Source organism: Nymphalis io, chromosome 29, assembly GCF_905147045.1.
Source record: "Nymphalis io chromosome 29, ilAglIoxx1.1, whole genome shotgun sequence".
Lineage (NCBI taxonomy): Eukaryota > Metazoa > Arthropoda > Insecta > Lepidoptera > Nymphalidae > Nymphalis > Nymphalis io.
Window position 1 is genome coordinate 6,165,332 of NC_065916.1, and position 21,548 is coordinate 6,186,879.

General features: G+C 36.5%; 3 protein-coding genes across 5 annotated transcripts in view; 1 reads left to right on the forward strand and 2 right to left on the reverse strand.

Moving 5' to 3' along the window:
• LOC126779547 (serrate RNA effector molecule homolog) overlaps nucleotides 1-21,548 on the forward strand; it is a 155,172-nt gene that overhangs the window by 123,568 nt on the left and 10,056 nt on the right. The window lies entirely within an intron of this gene.
• The window catches only part of LOC126779491 (charged multivesicular body protein 7), a 112,045-nt gene that overhangs the window by 90,055 nt on the left and 442 nt on the right, over nucleotides 1-21,548 (reverse strand). For 2 of the 3 annotated variants that reach the window (XR_007670361.1, XR_007670362.1), the window contains exons 2-11: nucleotides 20,979-21,198; nucleotides 20,091-20,262; nucleotides 17,847-18,013; nucleotides 16,663-16,799; nucleotides 15,610-15,697; nucleotides 15,020-15,182; nucleotides 14,280-14,444; nucleotides 13,799-14,008; nucleotides 13,439-13,577; nucleotides 8,981-12,664 (exon numbers count right to left, since the gene is read on the reverse strand). Coding sequence is in view for 1 of the 3 variants with exons in the window: in XM_050503513.1 (XP_050359470.1) it covers nucleotides 12,523-12,664; nucleotides 13,439-13,577; nucleotides 13,799-14,008; nucleotides 14,280-14,444; nucleotides 15,020-15,182; nucleotides 15,610-15,697; nucleotides 16,663-16,799; nucleotides 17,847-18,013; nucleotides 20,091-20,262; nucleotides 20,979-21,198 (1,603 nt within the window). In the remaining 2 variants the exon portion in view is untranslated. Of the gene's footprint in view, nucleotides 1-6,850; nucleotides 12,665-13,438; nucleotides 13,578-13,798; nucleotides 14,009-14,279; nucleotides 14,445-15,019; nucleotides 15,183-15,609; nucleotides 15,698-16,662; nucleotides 16,800-17,846; nucleotides 18,014-20,090; nucleotides 20,263-20,978; nucleotides 21,199-21,548 lie in introns of those variants that run through there. The other variant, XM_050503513.1, reaches the window with a different exon arrangement.
• The window catches only part of LOC126779630 (uncharacterized), a 90,376-nt gene that overhangs the window by 6,609 nt on the left and 62,219 nt on the right, over nucleotides 1-21,548 (reverse strand). The window lies entirely within an intron of this gene.

Consider the following 21,548-nt stretch of genomic DNA (forward strand, 5'->3'; position numbering starts at 1 on the left):
TAATCTATAATTAATACAAAATAATAAATAAATGTAAAAATAAAATACATATATTATATCAATAAATAAATTATATTACATATGTATATATGTACAAATATGTGTCATAATTTAAAACTTTTAGAAAATAAATTTATCGTTACTTTGTAATTTGTTCGACTCAATACTTTCAAATCAATCTTCTTACCACAGGTTATATAATACTTGCATAACGCTTAATGTATACACGTTTTGTACGCTGTATTTTGATAAAGAGTATATTTTTAATAAAAATTCTTGTTATAAGTTTATTAGAAAGTACTGAAGTTGAAAGGTGAACTCAATGTCTACCTCCGTTTCACGAATGGTGGTAGGTTGACTATTATGCAAGCACTCACTTTTTTTTTATATTCGCCGGGTGGGCAAATGACTCTACTCCACCTGATGGTAAGTGGTAGTAGAGTCCAAACGCGACGACGGCCAGTACAGACGGGAAAAACGTTCTGCACTAGCCGCCTTCGCCTTGCCGGCCCGCAAGATGCCTCTTCACGCCTCGGTTGAAGGAACCCGGGTTGTAAGAAGAGGGGAACACGTGACTTCATTACTAATCCGTGAAATGTTGACAATCGACTTATGGTGTTATATTAATGCGTGTATTCTTGTAATGTTACAATTTTTACGGTCAATTTCGCATATTACATTCTGAAATTATACGACCGTTTTCTGTGGTGAGATTCGAGTTTGTACTTAGCCGTAGCTACTGATTTTAACGTTGATGTTTAAGAAGTTAGCGCTTCAAGAAATTAAAAAAAAAATGCTTGAGTAGATTGGGAAAATAGCTAGACACAGACCTTCCTACTATATATATAGATATATACAAAAAAAACAAATAATCATTACATATTAAACGCATCCTCGATAGGTACTTACGATACTTGTATTTGGTCAATTTTATGGTATTAAAAACTATTTTTTTTTTCAAGAATATATATTCCATACTATATTTTTTTTAATTATATATTTATTTATTGTTCTAGTATCTAGACATAAGGCCACAGATCCCGAGGTACTGGTTTCAAATCCCAACATCTCGGCTCTTTTTGTTGGATATAGTGTGATATTTAAATTCTCTATAATCTTTAGGAATTCTAGACCAAAATAATTTATCTCTCTAAATGAGGTAAAAATTATGATGATGTCGTAATGGACACCGTTCTCGCGACCATTACGATCAACGTGGTCATATAAATCTATCGTAATCAATTAAGTCATAAATCATTAAAAACTAATTAACTGTTAAAAATTTTAAATTGATTTTTAATCTTCAACTGGTTAAATACTATAAATTCCAAAAAATCTTAATCTGTTAAGTTAAAATATGTATATATAAAAAGTATGTATAGCCTTTTACAAATGATAAAAAAATGTCATTTTATATTATAAACTTGAAAAGAGTTTTTAAAGGCCAGTGGGCAGACCACCCGCCCGATGATCAGACGATTTTAGGAAAATGACGGGTGCTCGATGGATGCGATTAGCACAGGAGCGGGAGAACTGGCGCGCCTGTGAGGAGGCCTATGTCCAGCAGTGGATTAATGTGGGCTGAATATGATGATGATGAAATAGTTTTTATTACATTGAAGAAAAAATTATAATTTTCAAATTCATTTGGTGATTCCTTTGTTACTTCTATTGTTTTCTTTCTTTGTTATGTCACATTGTTCTTGTTCATTACATATCTAAGTAAAATCGTATTTATTATTTTACCTGAATATTCCAAACATAATCTATATATCTATAAGAGAATTATATATCCTTATGTATCTAAATTTTTTTAAATATTAAATTTGCGAACTTCAAGTACTGGTTATCAGGATTTTATCATGGAGATAAATTCAAAGGTTGGCCAAGTGATCATTTAGCTGGACATTTTTGACTTTTACAATCGTGACGGAACAAATCCTCACGTATCCGGCCTGTCCACTTATCCTTATATTACACGAGTGTAATAAATAATAATGACCTCCAGGCAGATTTCGGCCACGGCGGCCAATCTCAAGAAAGATTAGCCAACTACGCAGGACATATTATAGTGCACAAGTGTGTGCGCAAACACAGGTGTACTCTCTATTCCCTAACTCTCATAATTCAATGGGACGGCAATCCGACACAACCGGAAAGAGTTCAGGCACAGGACCAACAGCTTTACGTGCTTTCCGAGGCACGGGAGTCTACATACTTCCAACTTCCAGACTCTCCGGGCAGCTACTGAGAATTTTCTGACAGAAAAACCCAATAACTTTTTATTGGCCCGAGCGGGGAATTAAACTCAGGACCTTCGAGTCTGCAGCCTTACATATAGCCTAGACTAACACTAGACCAACGAGGCAAACAAAGCCGGATAATAAAAAAAATGCGTAAAACCTCCGCCTTGCCAGTACATATACCTTAAAAGAATCGGTCTTTAGAACAAAATGCGTATCTAAGGCCAAATATGGCTTTTATACTTCAGCACATCTCAGAAGCGCTCACCTTTGCAGAAAGCTTTTCAATCGTGGCTGTTTTTGATGACGTCTGAGCCAATTCCATCAGTATCATGTCTTATAAGTACTGAGAAGCCAGCTCAATTGTCGTGAAATATCAGAAAGTGATACGCGATATTGACCATAATCATAACATTCCAAGAACACACGCATCAAAATAGTATATCATAATAAGTCGATTGTCAACATGTCAAGCGAGCTGGTTCCTCTTATACTTCTCGTAAAACTGTTACAAAGCGATGTCGTTAGACGTATGATGCGCACGAATCATCATCGGTGCATACATTGTTTCAAAAGGATAGTACAAAATACGATAGCCGATTCCAATAAAGTGAAGGTAGAAAAACAACTTTAATGTAATATATCAGTTGTCTGGTTTCCATAGTACAAACTCTGCTTACTTTGGGATTAGATGGCCCTGTGTGAACAATGTCCCAGGGTATTATTATTATATAACTTTGACCTTGAATTGACATGGTACCATTGGTCGAGATCAAAGTAACCTGAGGCCATAATAGATTCGTGAAAAAATGAGGGTTGAACGCCCATAGAAATTGGCATTGTAAGAAATGTTAACCATCGCTTACATCGTCAATGGGACCTACCTTGGGAACTAAGATGTTATGTCCCTTGAGTCTGTAATTACAGTGGCTCACTTACCCTTCAAACCGAAACACAACAATACCAAGTACTGCTGTTTTGCGGTATAATATCTGATGAGTGGGTGGTACCTACCAAGACGAGCTAGCACAAAGCCCAACCACTAGAGATTAAAATGTATAAAAATAGTTAAGTATGTTGTGTTATAAATATGTATATGTATTATATATAAAAAAACTGTTTGAAGCGCATAATACAGCAGAGCTATTAGCAAATCGCAGGGAATATTGCAGGGAATCGCAGGGAAAAACATCGTGAGGAAACCTACATGTGTCTAATTTCACTGAAATTCTGCCACATGTGTATTCCACCAACCCGCATTGGAGCAGCGTGGTGGAATAAAAGTCGAGATGGCCCAGTGGTAAGAACGCGAGAATCTTAACCGATGATCGTGGGTTAAAACCCGGGCAAGCACCACTGAATTTTCATGTGCTTAATTTGTGATTATAATTCATCTCGTGCTTTACGGTGAAGGAAAACATCGTGAGGAAACCTGCATGTGTCTAATTTCACTGAAATTCTGCCACATGTGTATTCCACCAACCCGCATTGGAGCAGCGTGGTGGAATAAGCTCCAAACCTTCTCCTCAAAATGAGGAGAGGAGGCCTTTAGCTCAGCAGTGGGACATTCACAGGCTGTGTAGGTGGAATAAGCTCCAAACCTTCTCCTCAAAATGAGGAGAGGAGGCCTTTAGCTCAGCAGTGGGACATTCACAGGCTGTTTCGGAGGGAATATGTAAATATAAGGTTTGTTTATCTTTATTAAATTATAGTATAGTTAGGTTACATTTTGCAAATGTCACGTTTGACATGAAAGAGGTTGATCGGTGCAAACAAGATTAGAAAGTCAATTGAATTAAAAAAACAACACGATCTCTTTGTCATGCTTTGGGACATAACTCTGACATACCAAAAATATCTGTTCTCGAGTGAAGGAGATATTTTTAACAATAATAATTATTTATCCGGCTGGCGAAGGGTAATAAGAGATCGTCACGCAAGCGCAAGCGATCCCGTGCGATTCCACGTTAAGACGGAAAGGGTACCGCTGGTTTTTTAGTGAGTATTCCGATGTTCGGGGCGCACTCGGCACTGTTCCCGTGGGGGAATACGTGACACGTTTTTCCAGCGAAAAAAAAGGGGCAATAACTAGACGGGCCGGTTGGCGTGGTTGTTAGATACTTGCCTTTCACGCGCGAAAGTTGTGGGTTCGATTCCCACCCATGACAGCCATTTGTGTGCAGGAACATGTCCGATTGTCCTAAGTATGTATTAAGGATTGTCCCAGGATATTATTATTGTTATTAGATATTTATGTAGGATTTTGTATGTACAACTTCTCTTTCTACGTAATATTCTAATCCAATAACAATCTTATCGCTGATATAATTGTACAACCATAAATCTCTAATACAACACAGTAGCCAAGTACGAAGTAAAACTCCACACAAACAAACAAAGCCTCGCGAAACATCGACGCGAGTTAGTCAACGTTACCGTTACCGGGACCGCGTGTGCCTTAGATACAAAAGGTCGAATGTCATTCTAAACGCGGTCCACGCGTCAAACTCTACAAATAATTAAATATACCCACAATAGAATCACGCCCACGGAACAATCAACAACAGAATCTTTCTATTTTACAGACGCGTCAGAAAATATTTTTATATTTAAAAACTTAGTTTAATTTATTTAGTTTAAGTTAAAAATTATTAATCGAAATAACACATTAATTTTAAATGTGATATGTACATAAATATTGTCACTTTCAGCAGTGCAATTATGTGACTCACTTCATCACTCACTCGTGAAATGTTGACAACCGACTTATATTGATATAGGTACAATTTTAATGCGTGCATTCTGGTGATGTTGTATTTATTATGTCAATGTGTGTATATGTCACTCTGACATTTCACGACCGACATTTCGCTTTCACCGTTTTCTGCGATGAGTTTCGAGTTTGTTCTTACAGAATAGCCCTACCTAGTTTGCAATTCGAGAAACTACATTTAGAAATATTACAAAAGATTTAAATAAACGCGTTCCGTGCATATATCAAGTGGCGAATGTCTGAACTTAACATTGGTTAAGAAACCTTTATTACACGAACGACACCGGAATGGGTAGTTACTATTTTATATGTCCACTACACACGAGGTTGCTTGTTAGACTCCGCTAGTAGTACAGACATTGTACGCCAGTTTGACGTACAATATCATTCTCTATTTCCATAAATTTTGTGATTTTTAATTGAGTGCTATAACTTTATTTATCTGTGTATTTATTTAAGTATGAATTTCGACATAATAATGTTGTATTTATTTTCCTAATGACTGATTTTGGTCACGGCTTCAAATCTTATAGCAAGATATATAGTTCACAGAGGTATGCGCAAACACAGATGCACTGTATTCCCTCATAATACGATAGAACAAAAAAAGACAGGACAGGAAAAAATCCTGCACCCAAAGGACCAACAGCTTCATTATTAGATTAGCTTATGCGCGCGTGTGTAGAGGGGCAAGTGTCAGACACCCCATGTTTTTCCCCTTTTCTTTTATAACATGTCATGATTTTAGGTTGAGTAGTTGAGGCGTGAAAGCGTAACAAAGTTGGTATTTATAATATTAGTTAGAATTATAAATTGACTCAATAACTACGTAACATGTAGACAAAAACCTAATAGAACCTTAACCTTCTCCTGAAAGAGAGGAGAGAGGAGGAGAAGGGGAAGGAGAAAGGGGAGAGGTGGCCTTAGCCCAGCAGTGAGACATTCACAGGATGGTACCAGGTCGACACGTTTTACATAACTAAGATTAGTACAAATCGGCAATCGTTTAAAAAATGGTTATGGTTGATATCGAAATGTTAATTTCACTGGTGGTAGGGCTTTGTGCATGCTCGTCTGGGTAGGTACTATCCACTCATCAGATATTCTACCGCAAAGTAGCAATACTTGGTATCACTGTGTTTTGGTTTGAAGGATGAGTGAGCCAGTGTATTAACAGGAACACGGGACATAACATCTTAGTTCCCAAGGTTGGTGGCGCATTGGCGATGTAAGCGATGGTTAACGTTTCTTACAATGCCAATGTCTATGGACGCTGGTCACCACCTACGAGCACGTGGCCCATATGCTCGTCCGCCTACATATTGTACATAAAAAAAACTCATACACATTAAAGTTTCAATCAATATTCAATAATTCAAGTAAAAGCTCACTTCCCTCTGCAAGCTCTTCTTGATACCACTCATCAAATGTTCTACCGTAAAACAGCAGTACTTTGTATTGTTGCGTTCCGGTATAAAGGGTGAGTGAGTCAAGTGTAACCACAGGCACAAGGGACATAACATCTCAGTACCCAAGATTATGGAACGGTTAATTTTTCTTACAACGCTAATGTCTATGGGCGGTGGTGACCAGTTACTCACTTACCATTGGATTATCATGACAAATCACAAAAACATGACACTTCAAAACACTTATTCAAAACCCACCAACCTCTATCCAAGTGCGTGCAGTGCGCTGCGCGTGCGCCGCTATAGAAGATCACAGATTATAAATTAAAAACAAACATTTTTGTCGCCAGTTTAATATGAACACAATAATACAATACAATATTGAAACTAAAAAAAACATCAAAATTAATGATACGATATCATACAACTTTATATTTATATAAAAAAAAAAATATCAAAAATACTCTATTTTGATATTACATACATATATATGAAAGTGACTTAACTACGACTAATTATGGCAATACTAAAATTATTTCATTATGAATACATATATATATATATATATATATATAGATAAATAAATGTAACGTTGTATACAAAGCGATAGGCGCAGTCTAACTTTGCCGGTCAGATATTAGAAACGAATGCTTTCGCAGATATATTTTAAGCGGAGCTAGTCTTTAGACATAACAAGGCATGTATTTACGGCTGAATGTCGGTTAGGCTTAGTCTCTTAGAGACCTTCATCCAGGGCTGATAGCTATCCTGTCCGAGTTCAATTATAACCGACTAACGTTGCTACGCTATTTTGATTCTTATTACCTTTAAATGTTACAATGATCACAGTCAATATCGCATAACACTGTCATTTATTCGAATCTGTGATAATATTCAAATTTCATCTAACAGAATAGCTATAAAAAAGCATTGAGTGCAATCGGGAACTCGGTCTAAACGAATTACCTTGCCTTGCCTAACTACAAGCCAATCATTACTCATATTATACTATATAACATATATAATATATAGCATAGTGGATGTAGAGATATATAAACAACTTCGAACTTGAATCGAAATGACGTTAGTCCAAAGTCCAAATCTAAATAATCTGTGGAATTCATTGTCGATTCGTAAAACAAAATGACATTTTGAAAATCGAATATAATAATTGACCATAAAAAAACTGACCATAAAAATGTAAACATATATAAAAATTTATATACTTATGCTTATATTTGTACGGTCGAATTTTTTTTTTTTTTAGTTTTATGTGCAGTTTTTTTTTTCTATTGACAACACCAAAGCTAGTTACAAAAAGAGAAAGAAAAGGCACTGTAATGTTATTGCCTATTTATATATATATATCTTCATAATGAAATATAATATAATTTTAAACCAAATTACTTATATATTAAAATTAATTAATTAATTATACATATATAATATGATTAAATACAATTGCTTTAAATTTGTGCGTTAAAACAATCAATTAGGAAAAGGCACTCATTTATATAATTTTTTTTTGTTCTTTTATATATTAAATGTACTTACATATACATTTTTTTATACAATAGAAAGGCGGATATGGGCCACCTGATGGTAAGTGATCACCAACGCCCATAGACATTAGCATTGTAAGAAATGTTAACCATCGCTTACATCCTCAATTCACCACCAACCTTGGGAACTAAGATGTTATGTCCCATGTGCCTATTAATACACACAGTACCTCATATCACATCAAAAGCATAATATTCTTAAGTAGATTCCGCCTGTGGCATGAGTAGTTAATATTTGAAAGCGTGACAAACAAAAAAACAAACAAACTCACTTTCGCATTTATAATATGATTTAAGATAAATCTGTTAATTGTAAAATAAAAACGGTTGAAGTTTATGATAGAGATTCTTAATAGAATCTACTTTTCGAACCGGTTGCAGCTTCACTTTTAAATATAACAATTCAAAAGTGCTTATAAGAACCTTTAATACGAGTATGTAAGTACATATAATATCTATTTTTTATCATACATATTAAAAAGACAAACAATATTAACTATTCCATTGGCACAACGTATAAAAACTAATTCTTTATAATATTTACAAATACTATTTACATACAAGTTTTGTAAAAAAAAAAAAAACAAATATAGAAATAAAATACGTTTATATACAAGAGTTATACGAATTAGGTTTTTATTATAAGCCCACCCATCCGATCACAGGTCACGAGTGACAACGCTTAACCTATTTATTATAAAACTATTTTATTTTATTTCATTTAATATATATATTAACGACTGCCTCGTTAGTCTAGTACCTATATATAAGGCCGGAGACCCGGAGGTCCTGGGTTCAATTCCCAGGTCGGACCAATAAAAAGTTATTGAGTTTATCTGTCAGAAAATTCTCAGTAGCAGCCCGGAGTCTGGAAGTTGGAAGTGTGCACACTCCCGTGCCTCGGAAAGCACGTAAAGCCATTGGTGAACTCTTTCCGGACGTGTCGGATTGCCGTCCCATCGGATTATGAGAGTTAAGGAATAGAAAGTGCACCTGTGTTTGCGCACACACTTGTGCACTATAATATGTCCTGCGTAGTTGGCTAATCTTTCTTGAGATTGGCCGCCATTACATAAGTTATAAATTCAAAAAATATTTATAAAAATTATTATATTTCAAAGGGATCCGAGCTTGCAGCCATCGCTGAACGCGAGATGTATTATTATAAAAATTAAACTCGTGAAAGCTCAGTGGTGCTTGAATAGCGATCTTTAATTAAGATTCACACGTTCTAACCACTGGGCCATCTCGATTGATGTATGATTATTTTTTTCAGATTAGTCAGGGAGCTGATGGGAATGTCCGTATATGATTTGCTATGATTTATATCTATATGAAATTAATTTTAAAACGATACGAATTGCTTTGGTCAAATTAATTAAGGTCACAATGTATTTCAAAACATAATTGACATTTCTAGAACGATTCTATAAATAAGCCCTCGTTGAAGACGTGAGGTAATCAGATCATAACCCCCCACCATTTATAACAAATCGAAGTACTGTTAATTGATAATGCTGTCATACTATGGAATACATATGGAAAAACTATCGCTTTTAATATAATATATTATCCTGGGACATTTTTCACACACGGCCATCTGATCCCAAATTAAGCTTGTACAAAGCTTGTACTATGGAAACCAGACAACTGATATAATACATATACTATTTTTCTTTCGTAAATACATACTTGTATAGATAATTACAGCCAGACTCAGGACAAACAGACATGTACATGCACACAAATATCTGTCCTGGGTGGGAATCGAACCCACAACCTTCGGCGTGAAAGGCAAGCATCCACCAGCCACGACAACCGGCTCGTCAAATTTCAATGAGACCTCGCTTGGTTACTGACAGCAATAACACTTCTGACGACGAGGATGGAACCAACTAAGTCTTCCAAGCTGTTGGACGTACGGGTCTGACAAATCCTAACACACACAACATGCCAGGACCACAAGAGAATCGACGATAAAAAAAAAATAACAATAGAGAAGAAAAACAAAGGAAAACAGCTCTGATTTGATTTTTAAAACCTAAACATTGAATAAGAAGAACAAATCATAATGAAATTTATCTCGTTGGCTCCCTAACTATAATTAATATTAAGTTCGCGACTCCGACTTGTATTGAAATACCTATTATTATCTATCTAGACTCACGTATAAACACATTTTATTATTATTGGCATAATATCGATAAATCTTGTCAGTATATATCGTTAAAATAAATAAAAAACAATACATTATAATGAAATTAATTCGTATAAAAATAAAAAATTACAAATTTAACGGGATCGTTTACTTTAGCGGATGATAAGCTAAACAATTAGTCTTCTTCTTACGAATGTCATAACAATAATGAATGAGCGATATAAATCAGTATGTAAGCCGATGAGTATCTAAACAACTGTCTGTCTTCTTCTAACGAATGTCAAAACATTAATGGCAGAGGGAGATAAATCAGTGTGTAAGCCGACGAGTAGCTAAACAACTATCTGTCTTCTTCTAATGAATGTCAAAACATTAATGGCAGAGGGAGATAAATCAGTGTGTAAGCCGAGATGGCCCAGTGGTAAGAACGCGTGAATCTTAACCGATTTTCATTTGCTTAATTTCTGTTTATAATTCATCTCGTGCTTGACGGTGAAGGAAAACATCGTGAGGAAACCTGCATGTGTCTAATTTCACCGAAATTCTGCGACGTGTATTCCACCATCCCGCATTGGAGCAGCGTGGTGGAATAAGCTCGAAACCTTCTCCTCAAAAAGGGAGAGGAGGCCTTAGCCCAGCAGTGGGACAATCACAGGCTGTTACTGTACTGTAACTGTAACAAAACAGTGGCTGAGCAACGTTTATAAGTGTGACCTTCAATCATTAAATTTTAAAAAGAGAATCTTTAATTCCATAATGATAAATTACGTGTAAAATAAACACAGTTTATATAAAAATATTATCTGTGAGATGTATTTTTTTTTTATCAAACAACAGAACCTCATTATTAACATAATAAGTTAATTTTATGTCACATAAAAAATATATAAATCAAACGAACACAACACATTGTTACATTTCCAAACGCAATTAATTAGTTTTATTATGGGGGGGGGGGGATTATTCTACTTATTATATATTATATTATGTTACTAGCAAAACGGAGAGGCCTTGCCATGTACATGTATACCAATTGTCATGGTTCGGTTGCACGGTAAAGTAGTTGATGTACAAAATTGGTATTTTATTTTTATAAATAGGGAGGACGTACACATGGGCCCTGAATACCTGATGGTCACCACAATTAGGCATTGGCATTGTCGCGCCACCAGCCTTGGGAACGTTATGTCCCTCGTGTCTGTTGTTACATAATAAAGCTCAAGTAAATATTTTATCAACTTCAATTATTATTGAAGACCTCCACTTGGTTTTAATCCCACGCTGGTGATATCCTATTATTGGAAATGCTTTAAATCACCAAAAAGAATAATTATCGTAATACTTTCACGCCCTTGTTTATTTTATTTTTTTCAATTATCGTCATTATATAACAAGGCCTTTGCCTATTTCGATACGTGCATACATACCTACATCCTTATTATATATTTTTATTATATCTCATCTAAGTGTTAAGAAAAACTAGATTTTTTTTAGATTTTCGAATCATTTTCATATTTATCTTTTAGTTATATAAAAATTCGGTTACCTATCTATTTATTTACATTATTTACACGACAAATTTATATTTATCTTCCTATTTTACAGCCATTTTGATATATTTGATAAAAAAACCATTTATTTTAAATAAAACCCATTAACGGCCGATGATAATAACACAACGTTTCAATATGTAACGTTTGAGTGATTCATTTCCAACGAAAACTAATTAAATTTCTATCACGTGCCATAGTGGTTTTTCAAAATAGTAAAACCAAAAAAAAGGATGGGATATGGATGGATACGACAGCAAATTATACTTCTAAATTATCATTAAAAAAATATGTACAGCTAGCCTTAAATTAATATGTACCGTCTGCATAGCAATCAGCTTCGAATATTTTTTAGTGGAAGACATGAAAGAAAAATATACAGGATCAAATTCGGACATACAATTGGATAAACAACGTAAGTAAAGCCGTAATATTCATTAATTATTTATATACATTTATATATTACCAGGTGATTGAGGGCATTTGGAGGGGGGGGGGGGTAATTACAATCCATACTTAGAATGGCTTTACCTCTAAACGGCAATAATTCGAGCTGCTTCGTTACCATTTGTCAGGTGAATGAGCCAGTGTAATTATCAGCATAAGTATTATTAGATTGTATCGTTGGCTGCGAATTGACAATCTACGAATCGATTTATACATATTTCTGACAATATCTATGGACGCAACCAATCAACATCGACTTTTAATATATATATTTTAAAAATAACTTATTTTTCAGGCTAACTGTACATTTTTGTCTAAAAACTACACTGGATAGTACAACTATAATAAAGTTAATAGTTTAATTGTATTTATAAAATAGCCTATAAATTAAAACCTCTTAAATTTTTTAATCGCCTCTCCAAGTCCTCGACGCAGTCGTCCTTGGGCCACGGGTCTGGCTTCTTCCTTTCACCGCCGGGAGCCATTTGGAAGTTACCACCACTTTTACCAGGACTCTCCGAACTGAAATAGGAAAAAAATAAGATTATTACAAACTCCACTTCCCAAGCGCATCACTTCTAACATTTTCAATTAAACCAATACTTCAATAAACGAATGTTACAAACTTTAGCGCGATTTAACTGACTACTAACGCCATCTATTATCACGTAACAAAAAACTATTAACATATAAAACTTTCTATAATACTTTACTTTACTTCTTATAATATAAGCAACTTGATGAACCATAGAGATTTCATGGATCTTGAGGGTTCCTTCGCTACATATATAGCTTACAAACCAAATCTTATCGGAACAGCGAGGTGCAAGCAGTACCGGCCGTGGTAACCCACGGCGAGCGAGAGGAACGATCGCTCTATGCACCAGGTAAATGGTATGCAAGAGGGCGTCATAAACAATTACTAGGGTTGTTATATATATAACATTAACTGAAATATAATATATGTGAAGTGAAAGCGTCGACCAAAGGCCGCTTAAAGACAAACTCCACTACTATGATGAAGGGCCAGGGCTGGCGGGGATTTCATAACATCCAAACGAAAACGTAGAGCAGTAGTATTTATGTACTGATGATGGTAGACCTACCATATAAAAGTGAAAGTATGAATAATTGTAATATTTAAACAAACAAGATATGGTGATCAACGCTGGTGAAGAAACAACGAACGTTTGAGTGCTGATGGTGGAGATACCATTAAATGATGGTGAGTATACATAATGTAATGTAATGTAATAACCTACATTGTGTCGATAATGGTGCTAGAATAAAATATACCTGCTGTATGCCGTGCTGGCGGAAAACTCGTCTCTACTGCTATAGAGCCACACACCAGCCCCCTCGGTGTGGTCTTGAACCTGGAACTGCGCTCCGTAGTGCCGCGGGGGAGTCGTGAAGTCTACATTGAGGGGTTGACCTGAGAATTATATATAAAATGTATATTAATATAAGTCCTAACATAACTTTTACTTTTTAACTCCGGGATGACACAGACTGCAAATTTGCAATACAATGTCAGTCACAGACACACACACACACACACAGAGACTACACACGAGGGTACAAGCAGCAAACGCACACAGAGGGGGAGTGGGGAGGCAGAAAGAGGCAGAGAGAAAGACAAATAAAGATATTCACCTGGGTGTATCCTGTCGTCCTGGCGTAACTCCACATACTCCTTGGCCAGGTTCGCCAAGTTGATGTCCATGTTGACGTCCGAGTCGTTCTCCTTATCGTTCTTCGCCCACACGTCAGATGTCAGACACTCCTCCGACGGAGGGTACCACGCCTGAGACGGCTTCTCTGTCTTGGTCTCCCGTTTTGGAGACTTTTGGGACGGTTCTGAAGCTGAAATAAAAAGTAAATAAATAATTGCCTGTAATTTTTGGCACTGTTTACTTTTGCTTAATTCTAAATAAACTCGAACATCGTGAGTAAAACCCGCATGTGTCACATTCACCGGTCATGACGACCCGCATTGGAGCAGCGAAGGGGAATAACCTCCAAATCGAAAAGGAATCTTTCCCAGAAGTGGGACATTAATAGGCTGTTAAATACTACATATATTTATGCATACAATTTGAAGAAACTTTAAAAAGTATAAAAAAGGATTGTGTACCTTCAGCAACCGCCACCGCCACCTTCCCGGTATTGGCTTCTTCGAGACCCAGACTGTTCAGCTCAGCGAGCATCTGTTCCTCGCCATCGAAGACGAACTCTCGTTCTAACCGCTTCTTGGTACCTCTCGGTAATTTATCCGCCGGTGGGGATGGTAGCTTGGTAGCTGAAAATGAAAAAATAAATTAATTCAAAGGCAGAAAAGAAAGGAAAAATCGTTCTGGGAGCTAGACTAGAACGAATACAATAGTCGAAACGATTTCAAACTTTGCCTTCGTATGGATTATTCAACATACTTCAACTGTTGATCACGCGATAAATCGAATACATACATTACCATACATTTTGGGTTCCCACAAACAAAATCGACAGCCACTAAAGGACTTTGTATAGGCTGAACGAATGTCAGGCCAATTTCAATTTAATCTAGATTCAGGTACTAGATAATTGCAACCTGTATTGGAAAACATGAAGACCATGATGTCACTCTCAAAGTGACAGCAAACCCCACACAAACGAAAAGAGTTCACCGTGCTTACCGAGGCACGAGAGTGTAAGCTTCCAACTTGCAAAGTTTGGACTGCTATTTGAGAACTTCTTGGCAAGAAAATCAACACACACAAACTTGTGCACTATAATATCTCCTGCACAGATGTCTAGCATACCTCCCTTGAGGAAGTCACCATGGCTGAAGTCGATCGTGAGGATATTATCAGTATAAATATATAATGTGTAACTTACGAATATTCCTCCCGTCCCGTTCCCTGTCCTCCTTCCCCGGAGTACCCCCTGTGTTCCCGGAACCGGATAACAAGTCATTCAATTCTTGTTCCAGTTCAGCTGTGTCCAGGTCGTCTATGTTACCACTTAATGCTTTCTCCACCTCATTGTAACTCTCCATCACCTGGAAACAAAAGGTGATTAAATTATTTTTACAAATGGCAGTTTAATAAGAACAGCCGTGTAACACTGAAGCACACTAATTGATTGATTTTTTATTAATTAAATTAAGATTTTTTTTATTATTATTAGTAATATTAATTAATGCATTTAGACATTGGCGAGATAAGAAATACTAACCATTCCTTACCTGGCCAATGCGCCAAAAACCTTGGAAACCGAGATGTTATGACCCTTGTGCCTGTAGATACACTGGCTCACTCACCTTTCAAACTGGAATGCAACAATACTAAGTATTGCTATTTATCTGATGAGAGGGTGGTACCTACCCAGACGAGCTTGCACAGAGCCCTACCACCAGTGGTGTATTCACTGGCAATTTTTTCAATTGTAAAGCAATGTAAATTTTAAAACAAACTGTTATATCTGACCTCTTTAAGATCATCCATCGTATCATGGACGGCATCCTCATCCATGCCTTCATCTTTCATTGTCTTTTTCATAGCTTGGGCACTGGTCCTGAAACAAAATATATTACACATTTATTTATTTATTAATATAAGAAACACCATTATATATTACCAAATTTATTAACAAAAATTAGGACAATAGTTGTCTCGCACAGTTCGATACACCATTACAGGCATTAACAATAATACAATTGAATGACACTACAAGGATCTTGGTGGTAGAGCTTCGTGCAAGCCCGTCTGGGTAGGTACCATCCACTCATTAGATATTCTACCGCCAAACAGCAATAGACAGTATTGTTGTGTTCCAGTTTGAAGGCTTAAGCCAGTGTAACTACAGGCACAGGGGGCATAACATCCTAGTTCCCAAGGTTGGTGGCGCATTGGCGATGTAAGGAATGGTTAATATTTCTTAAATCGCCGACATCTATGGGCGGTGGTGACCACATAGAATCAGGTCAATTAATAAAGGTAGTAAGAAAAAATAAAAATATTTAAAAAAGAAAATATAACAACAATACATGAAACACCAATGATGCTCATTCAGTAAATACTCTAAATATATTTCTGTATTTAATTAAAGAAATCAATTACAAAAATATATTTATTATACTGAAGATTTCCGCTATTTTATTATCATACTGGCAAATGAAAATAAAAGCTTGTATAAGATGGTGCGCAATAATATTAATCATAGTAGTCACCTCGGAGACTCAGTTCTAAAAATAAGATTTAACAAAAAAAGCCTTGCAAAATGTAATCGAATGAATAAATAAATAATACCCTGGGGCATTATTCACACAGGGCCATCTGATCCCAAGCTAAGCAGAGCTCGTACTATGGTAAATAGACAACTCATATACTACATAAACTACTTTTCTTTTGTAAATACATACTTATATAGATAATTACACCCAGAATCAGAACAAACAGACATGTTCATGCCCAAAAAAGTTTGGGAATCGAACCCACAACCTTCGGCGTGAAGGATTCCCATCGAATCTAATCACTGACCTGTATGTATCAACGACAGTCGTATTAATATCTGTATTCCTAGTTTGTTGGAGGAGTTCTTTGATGTTATCCAATGCAGATTCACATTTATCGAGACGCTGTTGGGCTTTCAATTTCCTACGTAGATGATTTCTGGCCTGAAATTCAAAATGAAAAGAAAATAATTAACATATACATAGCTGTTTTGTAAATTATTAATTTATTTTAGACAAACGCAACATGTTACAATTTATATAGAAATAATTAAATACAAATATTAGTTGTTTAAGCAAGATCACAACTCCATGCTAGTAACAGCATGCCATGCCAACCCGCACTGGAGCAGCGTGGTGGAATAAGCTCCAAACCTTCTCCTCAAAAAAAAAAAAAAAAGGGAGAGGAGGCCTTAGCCCAGCAGTGGGACATTTACAGGCTGTTACTGTTACTGTACTGTTGTTACTTACATAATTTAAAAATAAAAATGGTGTGAGCGCCAAGGTAATCAATAAGAATTGTATGTAAATAACAAAATCCTACGCTGACGTCATGTGACGCTCGAAAGTTTACGTTTAGTCGCCTGACATTTGAAGTCAGTTAGTTAGCCGCTACCGTGTACCGAGCCCTAAGATGTTTACACGTCAATAATAAAACAATCTAACAATACAAAATCGAACGGCAAAAATTTATAATTAGAACAACATTGCTAGTAGTTTTATCTTCTCGAAATGAACGGCCAGTACCATTTGTTGTTTGACAGTAACAGCCTGTGAATGTCCCACAGCTGGGCTAAAGCCTCCTATCCCTTTTTGAGGAGACGGATGGAGCTTATTCCAACACGCTACTCCAATGCGGGTTGGTGGAATACACATGTGGCAGAATTTCAGTGAAATATGACACATGTAGGTTTCCTCACGATGTTTTCCTTCATCGTCAAGCACGAGATGAATTTATAAACACAAATTAAGCACATGAAAATTCAGTGGTGCTTGCCACGGTTTGAACCTACGATCATCGATTAAGGTTCACGCGTTCTAACCACTAGGCCATCTCGGCTTTTTTTTGCTGTTTTAGCTTATTGTTTTAAAAATAATCTATCCATAGATGCGACCGCTAAAAATAGTATTATTTATAATATTAAAATTAAAAAATAATTAACAAACACATTAAAATTTTATTAAACAGTGATAAAAATAAAATTGACTCACAGCTAACTTGTTGCCGAGCTTGACAGCTGCCCGAGCCTCGCTCTCTGCGACGGAAACCTCGCGCGACAGTCGCGTTGCGTCGGCCTGAAGTCGCGTCTCCGCTGACATCAGCTTTACAACGGCCGCGTCCATCTCCGTCACGGGAGATACCTTCTTATTCGCCTCAGCTAGAAGATAGAAAACATATATATTTTATACATATGTCCAATAGATCATATTAGTTATTACTTACACCTTTTGTTGCCTGGAAGAGACTGGTGGTAGGGCTTTATGCCTCGTCTGGGTAGGTACCACTCACTCATCAGATATTCTACCGCAAAACAGCAGAAATTGTTATTGTTGTGTTCCCGTTTGAAGGGTGAGTAAGCAAGTGTAATTACAGGCACAAGGGACATAAAATCTTAGTTCCCAAGGTTGGTGGCGCATTGGCTATGTAAGCGATGGTTGACATTTCTTACAATGCCAATGTCTAAAGGCGTTTGGTGACCACTTACCATCAGGTGGCCCATGTGCTAGTCCGCCGTCCTTTTCTATAAAAAAAAAAGAGATCGCTATTGTAGCGATAAGGTCGCCATAATTGTATGCTACTTTTATTTAGGCTGTATTCATGTTTTGAATTTTTCTCTTTGATGTGTACAATAAAGTATAAAGTACACAATAGTCAAATTGCAAGCAAACTATTCAGTCTGTATATAATCATATATACATAAACCTAATACCGTATCCGTAACAGCCTGTGAATGTCCCACTGCTGGGCTAAAGGCCTCCTCTCCTCTTTTTTGAGGAGAAGGTTTGGAGCTTATTCCACCACTCACGATGTTTTCCTTCACCGTTAAGCACGAGATGAATTATAATCACAAATTAAGCACATGAAAATTCAGTGGTGCTTGCCCGGGTTTGAACCCACGATCATCAGTTAAGATTCACGCTTTCTTACCACAGGGCCATCTCGGCTTTTTAACCTAAAACCTAATACACATTAAAATAATATTTTTTAAATAAAACTTAGATGTAAACTTGGATTCCAACGCAGGACTCATTAGGAATAATAATTGTGGACACAAAACACATTGTAAATCTGAATTGTTTTAAAAAGAGCAACTATGCGAGTTCCTTAACATTTATTCTCACTGGAGGCTGTTTACCAAAATGATAGTAGAGTTTAAATATTGACGATTGATAAGCCCTTTAGTGTAATTAATAAGATTAACTTCTTTCATTCTACAACATGGTTAATTAAAGACAATATAAGACTCAAGCGTATAATAACATATTAAGTACTGACTATCCTAGCTAGGCAGATTGTCTATATATGCTATTGTCATGGGGATTGATTCAACGGTATTACACACTTGTAGCATATTCTACAGCCAAGCAGCAATTTTTTTTTTTTTTTTATAGAAAAGGAAGGCGGACGAGCATATGGGCCACCTGATGGTAAGTGGTCACCAACGCTCTTAGACATTGGCATTGTAAGAAATGTCAACCATCGCTTACATATCCAATGCGCCACCAACCTTGGGAACTAAGATTTTATGTCCCTTGTGCCTGTAATTACACTGGCTCACTCACCCTTCAAACCGGAACACAACAATATCAAGTATTGCTGTTTTGCGGTAGAATATCTGATGAGTGGGTGGTACCTACCCAGACGAGCTTGCACAAAGCCCTACCACCAGTATACTATTGCTGTTCCGATTTGAGGTGTGCATGAGCCGGTGTAACTACAGGTACAAGGCACATAACATCTTAGTTTACAAGGTTGGTGTTGCATTGTCCATGTATGGGATGGTTAATATTTCCTACGTACTAGGAGTGACGGTGACCACTTACCATCAGGTTGCCTTCCTATTTTAAATAATTGACATAAAACTCAGCAGTGCCATCTAGTGGCTAGTTAGAGCAAAGTGGATAGCAGAAAAAACATTGATCTTAATCAATCGTGTTTTTTAACGCTTTTATTTTTTTTAACGCTGGAAAAACGCATTAGGCGTTTCCCCACGGGAACAGTGGGGGGGTATGTGGGGCTCACTGGTGTCCAAGGCGCCAAGTGCACCCCGGTAATCGGAATATCCACTAAAAAACCAGCGGTACCCTTTCTGTCTTAACGAGGAGCGCCACGGGATCGCTTTCGCATGCTACCGTGGCGCTCTGACGGCCAGCCCGCCTATGCGGGCCTCCATTTATCAATCGTGTTCCTGATCAACTCCAAAAATGTCAAATCTAACTAAAATCAAACCTCACCTAGTTTCACAACATCCCCACTCTTCACGGCCATCCCTTGGGACACCAGAAAACCGAGAAGAATTTCGAATACTTCTCGATTAGATTGACCACATGCCTTCATTAATTCTTCAATTGTTCCAATACGTTCTAAGCCAATGGGGAAATTGTTTAGGAGATCCATGGCTTGTTCCTGGAAAATAAATTACAATCTTTTACAATTACAATTATGAAAATCAAACATTGACCATTTGAATTATAACATTGAACATGATCTTTACATTTTATTTAATCTACTAAAATGACATTTCACATTGTTTACCTACCAATTCATTATAATATAATTTTTTTATTATAATGACGAGCATGATTTATTGTTCGCTTGAATGCGTTGGTCTCTTTTTTTTTTTTGAACTGACTTGTTGCTGTTGGCCCAAAGGGCCTCGGCAGCATCACCGGGTGGGGGGTGAGTCTTTGAGATAATCAGCAGGATGTTGGGAGCACTTTGCACAGCACTTAAGGGCTCAGAATACGCGTGTCCTAAGGGCGCCTCCTATGAGGCCAATCCTTGGCTTAGGACACCGTCGACGTCAGGAAGGAGGACACTATGTGTGCAATGATCCCATCATATCCCTAAGAGTGGACAGGTTATAATAAAAGAGGGACCTCGACCCCGCCGACAGTGTGTGTTTGCTCTATAACCTAATGTGTTGACATTAGTAATCTTATCATTGGGGGCGATAAGGATGTCTTTAGGACTCCTGCGGATCGAGAGGGGTAAAGCGCTGGTCTCAAGACCAAACCAAATGAAAAAATATTTTTTGAATCAGATTGCTTATTTATTAAGAATATCAAATATGACTCATGGGGGCAGTGCATTAACATTTAACTTGTTAAATAAAATATTACCTTCACAGCACTTTCTAAGATGAATCGTTGAGTTGAATCTATACTGGCCTTTGGAAGGCCGTTAGCATCTAAGGCTTCTCTTGCCGGTAGGAAAGATGTTACCGCAGTGAGCGCAAATGCAGCTGGTCTAAAAGCAAGGCGGGCGCCCCACCGGACCCAACCTTCAGGACCATTGTGTAGAATCTGCTGGTACTTTGATATAGGTGACAGTTCTCCAGATCTGTAATTTCATTTTGTTTTAAATAATAATAATAATACAAATTTTAGTTCAAAAAATAATATCATATGATAAGCTATTAAAACGATAATTAAAATAAAGATAAAACAATTCATGATTATAAATATATCATACACCCATCAAGTCTTGTAATTTCATATTATTTAATAAATAATAAATATTAAATTTCATATAATAATAATTATTACTAAAACTATATAAAAAGTCTTTGTTTCATATTGACATAATGCAGAATGGCATTTACATATTTAATTGTCAAACATTTAATTTCAAAAAAACTTAGCAATATATAGTTTCAATATATGATATATACCGAACGTAATTCTGATTTA